The 19,808-nt window shown below is 44.2% G+C and overlaps 1 protein-coding gene across 1 annotated transcript in view; it reads left to right on the forward strand.

The window, feature by feature from the left end:
• The first annotated feature begins 482 nt into the window (after positions 1-482).
• MAGI3 (membrane associated guanylate kinase, WW and PDZ domain containing 3) overlaps positions 483-19,808 on the forward strand; it is a 27,003-nt gene continuing 7,677 nt past the window's right edge. Inside the window, exons 1-15 of the mRNA XM_010074536.1 lie at positions 483-498; positions 1,902-2,018; positions 3,834-3,953; positions 5,458-5,667; positions 6,945-7,119; positions 7,950-8,029; positions 9,303-9,360; positions 10,326-10,420; positions 10,724-10,912; positions 12,055-12,663; positions 13,653-13,684; positions 15,274-15,427; positions 15,854-15,945; positions 16,490-16,682; positions 17,432-17,617. Of these exons, the coding sequence (XP_010072838.1) occupies positions 483-498; positions 1,902-2,018; positions 3,834-3,953; positions 5,458-5,667; positions 6,945-7,119; positions 7,950-8,029; positions 9,303-9,360; positions 10,326-10,420; positions 10,724-10,912; positions 12,055-12,663; positions 13,653-13,684; positions 15,274-15,427; positions 15,854-15,945; positions 16,490-16,682; positions 17,432-17,617 (2,326 nt within the window). The remainder of the gene's footprint in view (positions 499-1,901; positions 2,019-3,833; positions 3,954-5,457; positions 5,668-6,944; positions 7,120-7,949; positions 8,030-9,302; positions 9,361-10,325; positions 10,421-10,723; positions 10,913-12,054; positions 12,664-13,652; positions 13,685-15,273; positions 15,428-15,853; positions 15,946-16,489; positions 16,683-17,431; positions 17,618-19,808) is intronic.

Consider the following 19,808-nt stretch of genomic DNA (forward strand, 5'->3'; position numbering starts at 1 on the left):
GAGTATAGTCCAATCCTGAAGGTTTTAATGTTAAAATTAACCCCTCGATGTTGGCATATCCTTAGTAGCAGCTTTGCTTTTGCTTTTTTTTTGTCTGAGTTAATATTTATTGAAAAAGGTTTATGAGCTTTTAAAACATGAAGAGAGTAAGATCCGTGAGTAAATAAGGCCTCTCTGATTCTACATCCAGTACAGATTTTCACCTCTTGCCAAGTTTTGAGTGCTCTGAACATAGCTAACGACCAGATTCATCTGCCTGAGTGAAGTACATCCGTATTGATCTGCCTAAGTGAAATATGCTGGTATTGCTGAAGTGCAGCGTGATGGATCTGGCTTGGACAGGGAGATGGATGGACCATTTTAGTGCTAAAACATTTTTTAATGTTGAGAAACCATCTTGTCTACAAACAATAAAGCGATTTGCAGTAACAAATGGAAAATATTTTTCTTGTGGGAGACTACACCGTTTGTTTTCATTTTCCATGACACGTTTTGCTCGTTATGCTGCAGGAAGCAAATCCGAAGTTTTGTAAAGAACAGCTCACGATGGCAAAACAGGGAACTGAGCTGGGGGCTCGCTGTCGTAACAACAGAGAGCAGCGGAGCTGGGGACTTGCTGCGAGTTTTGTGCCGGGGCACGTGGATGCTGGTCCCCCCAGGTTGGTGGGACGGGCTCTGTCACCAGTGTCACTGCTGGAGAGCTGCGAGGACTACGCTGGGGGTCTCAGTGCTGTACAGTGCTTGTCGTGTTTCTGGATGGAATTTTACAGTGACACCTGGCTGGGAAGACTCGGTTAGCAGTGGAAGGGGGTTTTGGGGCTTTGGTGGTTTTGGTTTGTTAGGTTTTTTCCAAATCAGACATTTTATGTAAGTGCAGCAATCTCGGTTTGAGGTGCTGGGTTATGAAGACTGATGAAGGTCTGTGCCCGTTTCGTTCTCGGGCCTTTTCAGGGGGTCTCTCCAGCAGCTGGTCTCATCAGGCTTCATAATCCCGTCAGAACCGCTCCAGTGGCAGGTTTATACGTTTCATAACCTGTTGCTGACGCAATGTAAAAGCAGCAGTTGTCTGTCCCAGCCCTGCTCCCGTGCTGGGGGACCCCGGCAGGTGCCTGCAGCCGGCTGTCCCCTGGGCTGGGTGGAACAAAAAGACTCGAGTCTTTTCCCTAAAGCCCCGGGTGTTCTGCTGGAGTACGTAACTTAAATTTATCGAGGTCACTGAACCCTATTTAATGCGCTTTCTGGGAAGATGACAGGGTACAAAAGATTGTTTTGTCCCTTCCTGTCAGAAGGATGAAGCGGTAACACAAGAGCTCCGTTATTTGTGTGCTGAAGGGGCCGTGGGTATCTGGTGATGTGTCAGAGTTGCTAATGATACCTGACAGAAGTATTGCAAAGAAGTAATTGTTAAAAACACTGCGTGATAGAAGAGAGTTTTTTAAAAGAAAATATTTTCTTTTTATGATATCAAGAATGCAGGTTCCCATGTGACAGAATATTGAGTTCAGGTGCCGGTAGGCGTGAACCGAATAGGAAGTGTTATCACTGTATTTTGAAGCAGTTTCCTGTTTGTACAGGCTTCTAGCTTTGGTAATAGATTTTATATTTTAATGCTTTTTATTGATTTCCAGACAGTTCCAGAATATCGTCACTGTCTTGCATGGGAGATACTGAGGTTGGGTGGTTGTTGCTCGGCTGTTTTTAAAGTCACTGTGCCGGTCTGCAGCAGCAGAGTCAGGCTTTGGTAGCAGAGAATGGCTTTTCTGTTCAGGTCATTGCATTTCAAACAACCCAACTCTTTCTGCTGCTTTCTTTTTCTGAAACGCTTGTAGCAGTGAAATGCCATTCTTGTTGTGGGATCCTGCTTGGTTTTTACAAGTTACTCTTGTTTGTTGTTTTTGAAGGAAAAGTCATCAACAAGGACTTGCGCCACTACTTGAGCCTTCAGTTCCAGAAGGGCTCGATAGACCACAAACTCCAGCAAGTGATCAGAGACAATCTCTACTTGAGAACCATCCCTTGTAAGTATGTAAAGATCAGCCTCATTTGATCTGCTTCTGCTAGCTGTCACATAATTTCAGAGCTGTAAACGCCTTCTCTCTTATTCTGGTTTATAGTTTACCTTGCAGCAGGAGCTTCCATAAATGGCTTTGCTAGAATAGTTTCATGTCTTGCAATGGAAAGGTGTGGCCAGTGTGGACTGACAGAACAGCAAAAATTGCAGAATTCAAAGCTCACAGTGTTTGCGTTTCACTCTTTGGAAGTTTGTCAGTTGTTGTTAGAATAAGCACAGCTGCCCTGGGAAGTCAGTCTTCCTCAGCATGATCAAGCAGTGCAAACATGTCCTGGTTTTGTCGGTGTATTGGGTTTTGCACAAAGAGGAAACTGGGACCTCGAGGGGGTCAGACACGTTAGGCAGAGGAGCGCCGCTGGCAGGAGAGTTGCAGGAGGGGTTATGTGCAGAAGGGGTTGCAGTGCCGGGAGGTGCAGGGGAACTGGTGGTGGAGAAGACAGCACCAGGAGGGGGTGGCAAGAGGGAGTGAATCTGTGGCCCAAGAAGAGAGGAGGGAACAGCACAGGGACAAAGTTTAGTGTCACAGCAAGAGTTAATTAGTGAGAGAGGCTGGATGGACCTGTCTCATCAGTGGTGCCAGCCCTTCTGCTCTGAGCGTCTGTGAGCATCTCTCGGTCCAGCCAACACAGGCGTTAACTGGTCTTCAGCGAGGTGAGGTGCCTGGAGGTCGCTGCTCCCGCAAGTGGAGCGTTGCAGAAAGCACCGTTCGAGGTACAGGATGGTCTGACAGCTGCCAAAAATACCCTGTCGTCGTATATTATGCTGCTGTGACATTTCATTTCTTAATTATCACCAGCTCATCCTTTACCTTCTCTTACCTGATGAAAAAGGCTCATCACCAGTTGCATTTTAATATTCAATGCACTAAAAACTTAAAAGTTTGTCAACTAACAAAATTTTGTAACTACAAAAATTCCATTCTCAATTTAGCATTGTTATCATACCGAGCGCATCCAAGAGTTTGTGACTTTCTTAAAAGGTAATAACAGTGAAAGTCAGTTTGTTTACTAGCAGCTCTTGTTCCTGCTGCTGCATGAAGGTATTGACGTATGCCTTTAAAATGGTGTGAAGTTATAGGCAGTCGTGAATCAGTGGAGCCCTTTCCAGGAGAGCTTTCATTAAGCTGTTGTAACTATGGGAGGCCTGTATTTATAGACGTTACACTTTTGAGAACTTTACACTAACACAGTAATTTACTGATTACTTTGAAAACTCTTACCTATAGCTAGGGTTTGGAGTGTAGATGAATCACACTCTGAATTGTAAGATTAGAAAAATAGTTTTTGTGCCCATTTATGGATTTGGTGGCCCAAAATGTGCTTCGTCATACTGACCTCATTACCAATTAGTGAGTTGGTGCTGGTGGAACCGGGGAAGAACCACCCTTAGGACTGTGTTAACATACCGCAGCTCTTAAACAGCTCCCCAGAATCCCAGGCTGCTGTTGCCTGGCCCAGGCGTCGTCAGCTTGCACAGAATGAGTTTTCAGTTCACTGAGCATAAGAAAGAATTCTCTCTCATTACCACCTCACCCAGCTTTTTTTTCTCCTCAAAACCAGAACTGTCATTCCTGTGTTATTTATTGGCCTAGTTTTTGTTGTTGTTCGCTTGCTCGCCAGTGTTCTCTTATCTTCCTGGAGTGAAATCATCGTTGTATAAAGATTCAGAAATGTATTGTTTTTGCTGAATTGTACAGCAGGCAGCCTTTGGAAAACAGGCAGTGCTAAAGTATCTTACAAGAGCGTTTTCTCTGTCTTTTCAGGCACTACAAGGGCTCCCAGAGATGGGGAGGTCCCTGGGGTAGACTATAATTTCATTCCTGTTGAGCAGTTTAAAGCACTGGAAGAAAGCGGAGCCTTGCTAGAAAGTGGAACGTACGACGGTATGTTGAGGCCGTTTAATGGAATGGGAATGAGGACCCAGTACTCGTGTCCGGTATCTTGGTCTAAGTGTAGCTCCTTGTACCCAGGAGGTGCCACTTTTCCTGCCCACTGATGGTCAGCTTTTACTATGGAATGATTCACCTCTTGGCACTGTGAACAGAACAAATTGCAAACAGCTCCCATTGCTTTTTGTGTGCAAGTTTATGAAACCTGAAATACGGTCTGGCGAGATTTTTTCCAAATACATGGTTGTATTTGAAGGCAAGTTACAGCCAGATTTTCAGAGATTCTCAGCACGTGCAGCTTTCACTGATGTTGAACACAATTCACTAGATTATAAAGCTGCCTGATTTTTTACATATGTTTAATGTATATTTGATTCAAGCAACTTTAGGCGTGCACCTAGAGGACTTGCTTGGTAGGTGGTGGTTTTACTGGCACTTGAATGAATTGGATTGATTTCCCTCCCTCAAAAAAAAAAAAAAAAAAAAAAGTCCAAAGTAGAAAATTCTGTGAAAGGCTCTGTACCTCCTTGTTTTACATATCTGATGCTGTCTGTTAACATCGTCCTGTCTGTGGAAATCTCCTAAGCAAATGTAGACTAAACTAGCACTTCTTTTTTTTTTTTTTTTTTTTTCCTTATCTCCCCTTTATCTGGCTGTCACCACTTTGAGCCTCCCCTTCACTGATATTTTCAGAAGGATTTCTTATTTTTTTTACATGGTCAAAACCATATCCAGCCACCAAAAGTTACCCCAGCAAGAATTCTGGGAAGCTTTCTTGCTGTGTGCTCAATTCCCTAATAAAAATCATATGAGCAGTCAGGAGAGAGGTCAATTGCTGAAATTCTTTTCCAGAAAACAACAGATGATTCCTAGTCTTTGTGGTTTTAATTAAAATATTGAAGTAAAAATCTGCTCATTTTTCTTAAGAACGAACCATTTTTAGATGAAGCTTTATTAACAGCTTTGTTTAGCAAATATATTGTCTGTAGAGAATTGTAGGACTGTAGTTTTAAAATCAATTATTCATAACTGGTTTTATTTAAACAGTTCATGTTCCTGCACAAGATTAATTTGCCTTTTGACTTCCGTGTGTTTCTGTTGCTGCATGTTACTCTGTTAATCAGCTAATCAGTATGTAGGGTAAGAGTGATTGATTTTTGCTGTTTTACTTCTCTCAGACTGTTCACCAAGTCTCCTGACGGAGCATTAGTGAATTCCAGGCAGAATATCAAATCCATCTTTTTCTTTGAAAACATGTGTCAGGATAGAAATTTGGAATTAAACCTCTTGTTTTCTGATGTACTAGAGCATCATTGGCAAAAATGTGATGTAGGAATAAATGGGTTTTGGCTGTTGATTGGTTTCTGACAGGGCTGATGTCTCCTTTAGGAAGTGAAGTTACAGTTCAGGTCTTTCACCAAAAACATGTTATATGGGCAATAAGAACTTTCAGCAGGTATCAGTGCTTTAGTCATCTTGGTTTCTGTCTCCTGGTCAGGTAATTTTTACGGTACTCCGAAGCCTCCAGCGGAGCCCAGCCCCTTCCAGCCTGATCCAGTGGATCAAGTTCTTTTTGACAATGATTTTGATACCGAATCACAGAGGAAAAGAACCACGTCCGTCAGCAAAATGCAAAGGATGGACAGTTCTCTCCCTGAAGAGGAGGAAGAGGAGGAAAAGGAAGCGGTTAATGGCAGCGGAGGGATAGGTTGGTTGACAAGGGGAGAAATTCCCTGAAGTGTTCTGTGAATGGATAAGAAGTATACAACTAACATTCGTGCTTGCTTGAGCAGCTTCCTTAGTTGTGGTAAAGTTTGAAGGCAGTTTTCTATTCAGACTGGTGTTTTTACTTGATTTTGAAATTATCTTTTAAAAAGAAACAGCTGTTCTCCCAGCCAGATGTGCAATTGCATCATAAAATGCACTGCTCATAGAGAACATGTAGTGCTGGCTATTTGCCAGTTACATGAGGAGGAAGGAAAAATTTATCCACTCTTCAAATAACGGGATCCTTTGCAGAGTATAGTTCATGCCCTGTAAATGTGATCGTTTAGTTTTGAGGAGATTACTGAATTTGTATGCAGGATATTTTAGCGAAGCGATTGGTTTAGGAGCAACACTAGCTCATAGGGTAAAATTTTCAGATTATTTTGGTTAAGGGAATTGTCGCACAACCTGAAACTGCCTGAAGGGGAGCGTGTGGAGAGAAAGAAAGCAGAGTGCATTGGGACTGGACCAGTGTCCAGTCGGACGTTTCGAAGATTGGCAGGATGCCCTTTTCCTTTCGCTGTCATGGTTACTCATCTCGAGGGGGAAGAACTGATGGCGGAGAGAAACTGTCACATTGCATTTGCAGATGATCCTCTGTGTGAGTGTTTGAGGCAGACTCACACTGACCAGACCTGACCTAATCTTGGTGGCCTCAGGGCTGGCAACGCCACGGCGTGGTGGCCAGGCTGGTGGCTCGGTGAAGGTCACAGGCATCATCGTGTGATGGGGAATACTGAGCATAACCTCGGGACCAAAGGGTGGGGGCTTGCATTTAGAGTTCTCTGCAGGGGTTTTTGGGAGCTTTTTCTTGTTGTGGCTTGCAGGAGGGTGGTGTTTGTTTTATTGTCAGTTTGGGTCTTTTCTACATTTAATTCTGGTGCTTTTGGGGTTTTGTGATGGTGCTGCGAACACTGATCTCTGTGTAGGAACAGCAGCAAAGAGTAGTGAACTTGGATTTCTGCCCGCGCTGATTTTTCAGGGTAGGCTCAGACACATAATAAAAGGTTAATTCTGTTTGGCAGGGGAAGAGCAGAGGTCAGTGTTTTCATGTCAGCTTTTCAAAGTTCAGAGCTGGAAAAAAAAAAAGTGGAAAAATGCACATCAGATACAGGGACGTGTTTGACATCCACTCGTAGCCAGATTGAGAGGGTGGTTCTTTGTGAGAAACAACATAAACATCTGACAAATAGTAACACTTTCCCTGAACAACTGCAGAAAACAAAGAAAAACATTCAGATTCTCCTGACTGGGTGAAACCTGTTCCCAGCTACAACCAGACAAGCAGCTCCATGGACTTCAGAAACTACTTGTCAAGGGATGAAACCCTGGAACCGCTGCCCAAGAACTGGGAGATGGCCTACACCGACACCGGCATGATCTACTTCATCGAGTGAGTACCCTGCGCACGGAGGGGCTGCTGTGCCCGGCTGAGCAGAGGAGTGCTGCTGGGCTGCGGTCGAGGCAGCTGCCTGCTGCTCTTACACCTCTCTTCTGCTCTTACTGCTGCTAGTTCTGTACGAAATTTAATGTATCCCTGCTGTTCCGTTCCTCACTGACCGTTGTCTGTGCTGCCTGCTCGGTGCAGTTGCCATCGCGCAGGAAAGCCTGAGGGTTCCCTTTGCAAAGTCTCTTTGTTTGTAGTGTGCGTTTTGTAGCTCACAAAGTGTAAAGCTGGGTGGGTATTGCCAGGTGACGTATAAGATTCTATAAACCTTCACTATGTCAAATTTATCTGAAATCCGAGCTTGTTTATCTTTGCTGCTCGTGTTCCTTGGCTGGGAAGGCGTGCTTAAAAATACGAATAGCACAGATGAAAGCCCTGGATAGGAAAGCAGCTGATATGTGCACATGTGAAACAGCCTCATTTATTCATTGCTAAAGGAGACAAAAACCTTACTGAGAGTTAAGCATAAGAAGCGGAAGATGTTTTTTGCTTTCAGGTGGAAACAGCTGATATTCCCACATGAGCTTTTGGGGGCAGGGAGAGTGTTTGTACCTCGCACATTTCACATCTGTCCTCGAGAGTCTCCTGTGTGCTCCTACCTTTGAGCATCACTGTTGCCTTTTTTAGCATTTTATGATGTGACTGAGGCACAAATCGAGGTTACATTATCTAAAGGCTACAGTTTGAGCATGGTAGTAAATATTTAAAAATTAAAGCAAAGTTTCCTCAGTTGGAGGGAGTTCTCTTCTTCTGATGGGCTGTGTTCTGCTCCACAGTCATAACACCAAGACAACCACGTGGCTTGATCCGCGGCTCTGTAAGAAAGCCAAAGCTCCTGAAGATTGTGAAGATGGAGGTGAGATGTTCAGAATTCATTTGTCACCCGTGGCTGATAAACTTCCGAGTTCTCACAGCTGGATGCGGTCCATCACTGCTGTGCTGGAGGTTTGGTCCCGATAGATGTGGTTGGCGCAGGAGGGCAGCGCTGGGTGTCCCTGGTTTGGTGGCAATAGCAGTTTACGTAAGACTGGGAAAGTCCATAGTGTGTTTCCCCTGGAGTAGTGAAATCTGACTGAATCGTGGATTTATCTGCACTCCTGAGAGGAGAATGAGATGTTTTGTTCCAGTAACTATCATTGCTAGGAGAAAGCTTCATACGTTAGTGATGGTCTCACTGGAAGTTGTTGTGCAGGTGAAGTATGGCAGGAGGAAAAGGTCCGTAAGTGTTAGAATATAGGAGTAATGAAGAAGCGTAACACCTATTGCTAATGATACCTATTGCATGTGACATCATATAATATTTTAATGCATAAGTAGAGGGAACAAGCTGACTCCCTTCAACTCTTCGTGCTGTTGCTTCAGGACTTACAGGTCAGGTTCATCACTGGCCTACAGACGATTCCTGCAACCATTTCCTACACAGTCATGCCGTTTAGGCAGCTAGAAGAGTACCAAATAGCTCTGCTTCGGCACATGCCTCACATGTTACAAAAGCTGAGGCAGACTCGGAATAGCCTCTCATCTTCCTAAACGGCACAGCCTAACAATCATGAATTCATAACGAAGCCAGCTGGAGCAGTGGACGCATACTGCTGCTTATTAAACCTATGTGCAGCTCGCCACAGGATAAAAAGAGCACTTTAAACAGAGAGAGGCAGGATATCCAAATGAACAACATGTAAATGAAAAGACCCACTGCGTCTTTTGTCAGACCCTGTGGAGTGATGCTGGTGTTAATAATTGGTAACACGCTGTCATATGCTGGGAAAACTCCTGTTACCATCAGACTTAGGGCAGCCTCCAACGAGATTACCCAGCAATGTTATCCTTCAAACGTCTGGCCGCCTGACTGTACCCATTATGCTAATATTTACATTTCCATGGCCGAGATAACTGAAACAGTAAAGCTAGAGCAATCTGACTTCTGTGTTAACTGCTTATCACCCTCAGTAATGCTGTGCTGTCAGCAGAAGGACCAGCCTTAAACAAATGAAGGGAAGAAACAAGGACCTGTATTTTTCTCGTATTTTTCATGAGGCTGTAGTCTGTCCTCTCGTTCCTTCATAAGAACTCTGATGCTTGCTGATAGTTCTCCACTGTAACGGAGATTTTGTTCTTTTTGATTGCAGAACTTCCTTATGGCTGGGAAAAGATAGAAGACCCTCAATATGGAACATATTATGTTGAGTAAGTGCTAATTATTAATTTGATGTAGTTATAAATTGAGCAGAAGACAATGAAGCTGTTGATATGCAGTTTGTATAGGGTGTAATGCAACGTGAGGAGTAAACAGATACAGCAGGAACAGTTCTAGAGGCAGTGAACGCTTCTGGAGCGCTGGTGTGTGGGCAGATCCATGGCGTGACCTTCCTCACTTACTGGCGTGTATTTCTTTTGGGGTGGGAAAACAACCAGCAACCAAAGTAATTTAGTAATGGGGATGAGCTGATGTCATTTTTCGGAGCTTTAACAAAGATGGGGTCACTTGATTTAAGAGTGGCACCTGGTAACTGTAAAAGAGCAAGAGTAACTTCTATCTCATTGCTGTCTCTAAAGAGCCAAGTAAATAACTACTCAATTGCTGCAAGAGCTCTTCTGAATCTCCTTCAGGTCAGAGTAAGTGAAATCTCTCTTTAACCATGGAGAAGAAAATTATTAGAGTTGAAATGTTAGCTCAGAGAACAAGCTACCATTTTTTTACTTTGCAGAGCCAACGCAGGTATTGAATTCTGCTCAGACTCACTGGTTTTTTTTCCATTCTGCTGTACTACTCTAGCATCTGCTACTAAAAAGGTGATGTCTGAGTTTGTAAACACTGTAGGTAGTTTAGCAACACACAATGTCAAGTGAAAAAGCAGAGTTTCTCAGCTCTAATCTATTACAGCCTTTTGAAAATTTGCAGAGCGGGATGAAGGTATACTCTGCAATTACAGGAAGTAAAGTTGTACTGGCTCTTAAAGTAAATCACGTTGTTGAAAGAACAAAAATGCTTTCAGAGTTGATTGTGATAGTTTATCATTCATTCCTCCAGAGCATTAATCTGAGATAATAGAAAATAGCATTTGTAGATGTATCTTTTGTGGTTGTCTTTGCTGTGAGATAGGCAGAACACTTTTTGCAGAAATCCTGATCTACCTTTTGTATGTCTGCAGTCACATTAACCAGAAAACTCAGTTTGAAAACCCAGTGTTGGAAGCCAAAAGAAAAAAACAGCTGGGACAGACTGATGCTGGCCCTTCAAAATCAGGTACCACTGAATATTGTGTTCTTTGTCGTTAATATCTTTATCTGCAAGTATGCATCATAAGTAACCAATTTTGCAATTCATGTCTTGAAAAAACTCTTAACTTTCCCATCCACTTAACTGCTCTGAAATGGGTGTAACAGTATTTCATTTGCTTTACTCTGTAACTATGCTGCAGAGGTTAACCAGTGTTAAACACTCACTGACCTTTATGACACCTTAAAAAACCAACCAAACAAACAAACAACTTATCAAAACTAACCCTGGTTTCCTACCTTCATGTCTCTCTGTTCTGTAATTCAAAAGGACCAGAGAAGTCTGTCTTCACCAGAGACCCAACTCAGCTTACAGGAGCTCTTATACGGACATCGCTGAAAAAAAGTACAATGGGATTTGGCTTTACAATCATTGGAGGGGACAGACCTGACGAGTTTCTCCAGGTGAAGAATGTGTTAAAAGACGGACCCGCTGCACAAGATGGGAGAATTGCACCAGGTAAAGTGTTATTTCTGTAAACTTCCATTTCCTGTGGTGCTTTTGGAGAATGCAGCTTCTGAGGCACAAAAACCATAACACCAAATATTAAATGCAGAAAGCCTGCAGCAGGGATAAGCAGGCAAAGCTATATGAACTGGTCAAGTGAGGAAACAAGAGGGATGAGAGCGCCTGCAGTCCATGAAAAATCGCACGCTTCTTCGTTGTTATTGTACGTTTAATTAAGTTACCTATAAACTTAGTGTAACATACAGTTTAAATACTGGAAAAGTCAACATGCTTCTTTATATATCACAAACTCTCTTCAGAGAAGAAGATTAAGAAGAGTTGATGCTTTCTGTGATTTGATACTATTGACTTATGAAATGAAACAATTTCCTTGTTTATATGTGGTTCGTTTTCCTCCTCTGTAAAAATGGATCCAATCCTGCAGCATTGTGTCATGGTGCACACATGTCTGAGTGAAAAGATGAATGTCTCTCCTGTTGTTGTTCGTGCAATAGGGGAGTTACCGTTTTACTGGTGCCCAGGCATGTAAGTGATAAGACAGTTTGCTTGCTGGGAGTATTGTACTGCACATGCAAAGTTTCATGATCAAAATGATGCAAATTATGAAACAAGGTTTCAGGATCTGAAGCCTGCTTTAGCATCATTTTGAAAATGCACGTTTAGCCATGGGTGGCAGCACTGTAGGAGCACGGAACATGTGCGAGCGCAATCCTAGCTTAAGTTCAGCCAGTCCTAAAATAAACACAGGAGCCCCCCAAAAAATCCGATTTATTCTGGATTGAGTTGAGGATGCTGTGCAATATGAATTAAAGTAGAAGACATCTGCTGGCCGGAGTGTGCGTGCACTGCTTCATCTCCTGTGGCTGTACAGTATCCTTTTTTAAATCTGCTGCAGATTAAACTTTATATATTTAGCACACTGTGTTCCGAGATGAAATAGAATAAATGCGAAGAGGAAATCCTGTATGCTTTTGGCAACAGATAGCCAAGAGGTAATAGCCCAGCTACGACTCGTTACTAGTTTTGAAGGCGGCACAGGGATTTCCTGCTGTTGGACTTTTGTTCTGAGCCTCAGAACAGGTGTGGGTGGTTTCGTTTCTGGTTTTGATGCTGTTGAACTTTCTTTTGTACAGGTGATGTCATTGTAGACATTAATGGGAGTTGTGTCCTTGGCCACACCCATGCAGATGTTGTCCAGATGTTTCAGCTAGTTCCTGTCAATCAGTACGTGAACATGACTTTGTGCCGTGGTTATCCTCTTCCTGAGGACAGTGAAGACCCTGTGGTAGATATAGTGACAGCTACACCCATCATCAACGGACCGCCTGGGACCAAAGGAGATGTTTGTGTGAGCAGCCAAGACTTAATAGCAGGAGCAATTGTGTTGGACCAGAACGGAAAAATGGCCCCTATGTTGGTCAACGGCCGTCTGAACGGCCCTTCCGCGGACACAGCTGAGCAGAGGATCTCTCTGGCGTCTTCAGGAGGCTCTCAGACGGAGCTGGTCACCATTCCTCTCGTCAAAGGTCCCAAAGGCTTCGGGTTTGCCATTGCGGACAGTCCGACAGGACAGAAGGTGAAAATGATTTTAGACAGCCAGTGGTGCCAAGGCCTTCAGAAGGGGGACGTGATCAAGGAGATTTGCCATCAGAACGTGCAGAGCCTGACACATCTGCAGGTGGTGGAGGTACTGAAGCAGTTTCCAGTAGGAGCAGAGGTGCCGCTGCTTATCTTAAGAGGAGGTACATACGTAAATTTACGGCTGTCATATATGGTTATGTAAAGTCCCTTTTTAGTGTGATATCTAAATCCTGTCCAGACTTGGCGGTCTTATTATGTCTCTGAGCTGTTATGTTCTCAGTTAAATTTATACCCCTGAGTGTTGGGGGTGAGAGCATGTTGCTAGGGTTTTTTTTTTTTCAAAGATTTTATTGTGATATGTTTATGCACTGTCTCTTCCAAGTGACTGGGGAGTGCTAAAGCCAAAATGTGGTCTCTGGCATAATACAAAGTGTATGACGGGTAGAGTTTTCTGAGGCTCTCCAAATGCATTCCAGTAACTGTAGCTGTAATGGACGGGTAATCGCAGGAGACAGGAAGAAGCATCGTCAGTGAGGTGGAGCTCATCACTGGAAATACCAGAAAAATTCTCCTTTTGGCATTTGCATATTTATACCTCTTCATTGCGTGTCAGTCCCAGACCAGAACATGGTTTCTCCCCAGAAGCTGGCTAGTAGATAGTGTGTGTTTGCCAGACGGAGCCAAATGAATTATGAAGCCACACCTGCTTGCTTAGCGTCCCTCTAAGTTTTATTGGAGCCCTGAGAGTGTCACTTCAAACAGTCATCGGCATCTCCAAAAATCTCCGGGTCTTTTTCTGTATAAATGCTGCTGTTCCTTAATCAGCTAAGGAAAGAATTAGATTTCTTTGGTAGCGAGTGAAATTCCTCTAGACGGCTTCACAAAGTCTCCCTGTCCAGTGAACTGATGTGGCTTGGTTGACCAGTGTCTAGCAAAAAAAGAAATAGATATTTGTCATTGTTGTATACCTGGCAATTCTAATTTGAGCCTTCTCTGAAGTGATGTTTTTGGTGAACTGAACATTGACGTTGCCATTTAAAAGGAGAATGAATCTTTTCAGCCCAGGAACAGTTTATTATATTGCTTTAATGCTGTTTAAACTTTTGGTGACCTGGTATTGAAACTGCTTTCTACCTTGTATTTTCTTCAGGTCCACCCTCACCTACTAAAACTGCCAAAGGGGTGAGTATCCGTGACGCGTTTGAATTAGTGTCTGATGGAGCATGTTTAGGGGTTTTTGGTTGCAAAACAGACTCATAAATGTAGTCTACTTTACACAAGCCCTTTGAGTTTTTTGAGTTCTTTAATGGAGGTGATGGATGTCTCTCTTCTTATTGCTGAAGATTTCAGAAGGCGGCAAAGATCCTGTATGACGATAGATGTAGTATTGTTGATTTTAAACATGACATTGCTGCTTCAGTTCTATTATTATTTCCTTTTTTTCCGCTATGCTTGAAATTGCAATCTGTGTGCACACTTTGACCTGCTTTTGTAATCTCATCTTCTCTGGGTTTTAGTCCCTGTGATAATCTGCAATATGATTTAGCAAAACCACATCTACTGAGCTGGCACAAATTCACTGTCTTAAGTAACTGCTGTCATTACCCATTAAAAGGGAAACAAAATACAGTACCTATTTTTTTCATTGCTAATTACCTGTATTAAAGTGATACTTCAGTATTTCTCAATCCTCACCTAGAATTAATGGACTGGTTCCCTTCTTAAAATGCTTGCTTATCTTTGAATCCATGTTTTCAGGAAGTCTCTGTGTAGTGGTACATTTCTAGGTTGATGCTCATTATTCTTGGAAGTTCAGTCTGTTGGGATATCTTTAGTCCATGTTAGCTCAGTGAAGAATCCTTGGGCTTAATAAAATACCCACTACTTTGATAATGCTGGTAGTAATGCATATTTTTGTCATCAGCACTTCTTTTATGAATTAGGCTAGTTTCTTTAATGTACAGAACAATTTAATTTTAGGAGAACCCCGTTACCAGGATGTAGATGCAGCTGCTTTTTCCATCCTTGTCCTGCTGTTGGAGTATTGAAGTCGTAGCCCAGCAGTGGGATAATGTGGGCACACGAGTTCAGAGCTGGTGAAACAGCCTGCACTCAAGATTTGCAGATTCAGTTCCTTGCAATCGTACAGCTGCCCGCACTGAATAAATCAGGGCATAAATCTCTGCAGTTTGAGGACGCAAGCCTTGTCAGGGTGGCTCCCATGCCAGTGCCCTCTGTGCAGGCTGGCGGACTGGCGTTGGAGCACACGTGCAGCAGCAGCTTCCCGTGGAGCACTCGATGTGCAGTGGCATTAAGCAACATGGCAAAATAATTCAGTTTAAAAGGGCAAGTTCTTGTGTTTATAAACATGCAAGAAGTGTCAAACTGCTGAATAGCTTGGGGGGGTTTCTTCCACTCTTGGTAAAAGGGCATATCTCACTCTGTTCCGCGTGTGCTTTTGGTTAACGCGTGCAGACTCCCGTGTTCTAGTTTTCCAGGGTGGGTTTCAGCCCAAAATAAGTACTGAGAGTTCCTTTAGTGCATAATCGACTGGAAATCAGGGTAGGAAACAACAACAGCGCTCGGTGTCCTTTCTTCGTGAACTGCTGATAGGCGTGTGGCGGGTATCAGATCATAAAAGAAAAATGCAAATACTGAATTACTGGCGCCTGCCCAGCGTTCCACCTCTGCACGGTGTTCACTGTCTTTGTGTGCACACGTACACAGAGTCTGCATTTAATACGGATGTTGTGGGGTGGGGTCTGTTTCAGAAGGACAAGCAGGACAGTTCAGGTAGTCTGGAGTCTGTCGGCGATCCCATCCCGCAGCCGATGCCGTTCCCCCCCAGTGCTGTACGACCAGGCTCTCCTAAACCAGACCCCTCGGAAGTCTACCTGAAGTCTAAGACTATATATGAGGACAAACGTGAGTATAGCAACTTCAGCTTGGAAATATTCAGTTATGAAGGAATTTTTTTCTTTGTCGTGTGTGGTAAAACTACTGTGACTTCCGTATTGTTAACCTCCTGTAGATAAAACATTTCAAGAAATGTGTAATTCATACAGAAATTATAAAAACATGGAACTCCTTTTTCAACCAAAGACACAATATGCTTCAACCATATTTATGATAAAACAGTTAATCATAGAAATTATGTCAGGGATTATTTATTGAAAATGTATTTTTCCATTTTGGAAAGAGAACATCACTGAAGATTTGTTTTAATTATTTACTGTGTCTCTGGTTACTGTGTTCCGTCGATAGGGAGAGTCAGAATGCACCACACAAGCATAATCTTTCAATAATCAAAGAGAGCTCCTTACATGTTTTGAAATGTTGCTTTTGTCTTAGCTCCAAACACAAGAGATTTGGATGTTTTCCTGCGAAAACAAGAGTCAGGCTTTGGTTTCCGGGTGCTTGGAGGGGATGGACCAGATCAGCCCGTAAGTGGAACAGTTGACGGTTGCCCATGTGTTACCTTGCAGTATTGCTGTTATCCTCTGCTCTGTTATCCTCATCTCCCTCTCATTCTAGACAGTTCAGTGATGGCAAAATTGATCAATTCAGTAACTGCCTTTCAAAGATCAAGAATTGAATCAGATTGCCTTTCCTTTTTTCCTCTTGTGGCTGATTTGAATCTGCGAGGCTCCCGTGCCCTTTCCACTGTCTGGAGTCTGTCTCTGGCAGCAGTTTTCTGTCAGGCTGATAACACTGATGGTGTTTCTGTAGTTGCTGTGTCTCAGGAGCGCTCAAAAGGGCAGTGCTGGTGCTCAACCTTTGCCCGTTTCCGCTTGATCCCGATGGTGGTCTTGGCATAAAACATGCCCTGGTGATGCTCACTGTGCCGTGCACGTCGGCACATCCCAGGGAGCAGATGAGCGGAAGGAAGCTGGTGCTTACCCTGCAAAAGCTGCGTCAGGGCAACCTTTACGTGTTCGGAGGAGTTCGTGTTCTGTCATTCAAACCCCCTGATTGCTTTGCTGACAGATTTATATTGGAGCCATAATCCCTTTGGGAGCAGCAGAAAAAGACGGCAGGCTTCGAGCTGCAGACGAGCTGATGTGTATTGATGGAATCCCTGTTAAAGGGAAGTCACACAAACAAGTTCTGGACTTAATGACCAGTGCTGCACGGAACGGTCAGGTGCTGCTGACGGTCCGGAGGAAGATCTTCTTTGGTGGTATGTATCTGTCTGTCCGAAGAGGGTACTGCAGCACACAGAGCTGGCTAAAGCAACACTTAACATTGTGTAGTCAAATTGACTAAAGCTGCTCTGAAGCTTAGTAATTATTGCTCTAGAGCTGGGCAGCCTGAGATTCAGAAGGGTCAGCTGTGGTTCTGAGTAAGTGGAGAAAAGCAGAATTTAATAAGCTGATGCTTTGGTGCTTGCTGTTTGCACTGCTCGCACAGGTAAAGCTCTGAAAATTATGATGGCAGTGATGTTTTCATCAGACCTTTCTGCAGGTACTAGTTAGAACAGCCACTAATGCTCTGCAATTGAGTATGCAACACAATTTCTCTTCTGTACAACATGCTGTCTTCTCAAGTCTTTTGGCATCTATGCGTAGCAAGAATAAGAGCATTCGAACCAGAGGTGATTCAGGGCAGCATCTTGTGATTCTGCAGCTTTAGGTCAGTGTCCAGATCAGCAGTGTACAGAATATTATTGTCCTTGACTTGATGGTGCTGATCATGTGAATGACGGAGCTGGGATGAGGTTCAGGAGGACTGATAACGGTCCCCTGTTCCCATTAGCAACCAGTACTGCTTTTCCATTCCATTATTCAACCATTAATTCTGAGTATGTACAAGTAAAAGGAAAAAGTATTTTTAAGATCAATTCTCAATGTCTTTAAGATGTCCTCTGATAGACTACTTCAGGACCAAAATTTTGTAGGTTTCCTTATTTGTTTGTCTGTTACCTGCAAGGGGAAAAGCAACCGGAGGAGGAGTCCTCACAGCCTGTCTTGACGCAGAACGGCTCTCCACGCCCGAATCGGGTAGAGTTTGCAAACCAGCAGTCCCCAGAGGTCTACGATGTCCGTCTGCAGCGGAAGGAGAACGAGGGATTTGGCTTTGTCATCCTCACCTCAAAGAACAAACCTCCTCCAGGTGGTAAGTGCTGTGTTCTGGTGGCATTGTCACCGCCTGGCCTCACTGATGGTGCTTGCACCAAAGCCGCTGCTGGCACGAGCAGGCGTGAGCAGGGCTGCGGCTCCTCCGGGGATTTCTCTCGTTGGTGTGCTGGTGTTACCTACGCAGCACCCTGCATGGATGCTGTCCTCTTTCACTATTGCACAGCCCGGCCCAAGACACCTTGGTCTGTCTGGCTTCGTGTTTATGCTCTTTTTCACCAGCTGTGTAGGGAGCAGGGGGAAGGTACATCCCGCGCAACCAGCCCGTACACAGGAGCGTGCACTTGTCGCAGGGCAGTGTTCAGGACGTGGACAGTTGTCAGGCTGTGGTGGTGATGTAGGTTCTCATACTGCATTAATTCATTGGCGTTTTAATGGAAGTGTAGTTTCAGCCTTGGCTTTGTATTACCTAATCAGCTAGATTTTCTTATTTTGGGGATCTGAGAAAGTAGAGGCTGCAGTACTTGGAAGAAAGCAATGAAGTTGTTCCTGTCAGACAGATGGGCTCTGTGTCTAGAGAGATCGTCAAAATGAAAAAGCAGCGTGCTCTGGTGTTACAGTCCTGATACACGGCCATGGCTTCAGGCAGAGCTGTGAAGATAAACAGCAAAACAACCAAGGTTAAAAGCAAAAATGCAATATTGTGAGCAGAAGTGGATGAGAGCAGCTGCTTGGAGGAAGCCCAGGAGTCCAGCTCCGTTAATGTGCAGATCAGTGACCCCTGCACGGGAGCAGCTCTGCTCGCTGTAACCAGGTGCACTTGTATTCCTCATGCTGGTGGCTGCTGCTCACCCAGCGGTGCCAGGCACAGGCTGCTGAACATTCTTTGCATGAGGTGGCGAGTAGGATCATCCTTCTGAGATTCACTCCCGTTGGCCATCAGGTTTGGGTTGTCTGTGTCAGCCCTCACACCGCCACCCAGCTCAGCGTGTTCACCCACAAACAAACGCAGTTCACTGACGTTAAGGTACAGATAACTCCTGAAGTCCTTGCTCGGTTCATTTAGTTCCTTAGTGTAAATCACCCCTTTGAAGCTTCCTCAGCTAGTTCCAGACTGACATAATGATGGCTGGAAAGTCTCTTTTTTATTGAGCCTCAGACACTTGTTTCTGGTTTTCCACTTTGTTTTACTGCACAATAAAAAAACAGCAGGAGCACAGAAAAAAACTTTCTAAATAACATTGTGCTGAATTCATATGATACATATTCAGAGTGTGATGCAGTCTTGGCTCAGATGGTACCTTTTCAGGAACGTTAAATCCAGCTGCTGTGGAGCGGCTGGTGCGGTGGGATGGCGCAGCGGCCGTGGTCCACGCAGGAGCTGCCCGCTGCTGCCGGGTCCCATGGCAGTGGCAGGGCGAGCTGTCACCCTCCAGCACTTGGTGCTGCGCAGGTGGTTGTGTCGTGCACCAGCCTGGGGTGGCAGTGTGTTGTCTGGTCAGTTGGCTGTTAAGTATTATAAACAGCATTATTCTGTAATATATTGGGATTCTATTGTAATGTAACCGCACTACAGACAACATTTTTGTCTGAGGATCTGCTCCAGATCCCTGTTGATTTGATATTAGAACTGAAAGCAGAAGACAACTGAAACCAGTTCCAGTGCTGGAAATGTAAGCCCTGCAGTCCAGGCTGTTTCCAGCACAGGAAGGCAGAGACGTGGTGCATTGACAGGCCGTGCTGTGCAGAACTTCCCTGTGCCGCAGTTTAACATGAAGCTAATGTGTTCTTCTAAAGCCAGGATATTCTAAAACAAGTAATCAGCAATTGAGTCTGCAACCCTGCAGTGCTTTACCCTCCACAGTTGGCTCTTAGGTTTATATGATACTTAAAAAATAGTCTATTAAGGGAAGTGTAATTAAAATTTAAACTCATGGTAAATGCTAGGAGGCATCAATGTCTGTTCCTTAGCAGAAACGTCTGCGTGCGCCAGCTCATTAAAGCAATCCTTGATGGCTTTGTAATTTGGGTGGCTGATGACGCGGTGGCAGTGTTTCAGATTTGTGCCATGGGTTTGAAAAGCCAGCTGACAGTCCCGACAGGCGCATCGTGTTCCTCACCTCTCGATCCTTCAGAGAAAAGCACGTTTGGGGGAGCGGCAGCTACCGAAACCAGGTATCGGTCAGACCCACCTCAGGCTTTGGAGACACAAACAGGCTTACACGAAGTAC

Source organism: Pterocles gutturalis, unplaced genomic scaffold (assembly GCF_000699245.1).
Source record: "Pterocles gutturalis isolate BGI_N339 unplaced genomic scaffold, ASM69924v1 scaffold25247, whole genome shotgun sequence".
NCBI lineage: Eukaryota > Metazoa > Chordata > Aves > Pterocliformes > Pteroclidae > Pterocles > Pterocles gutturalis.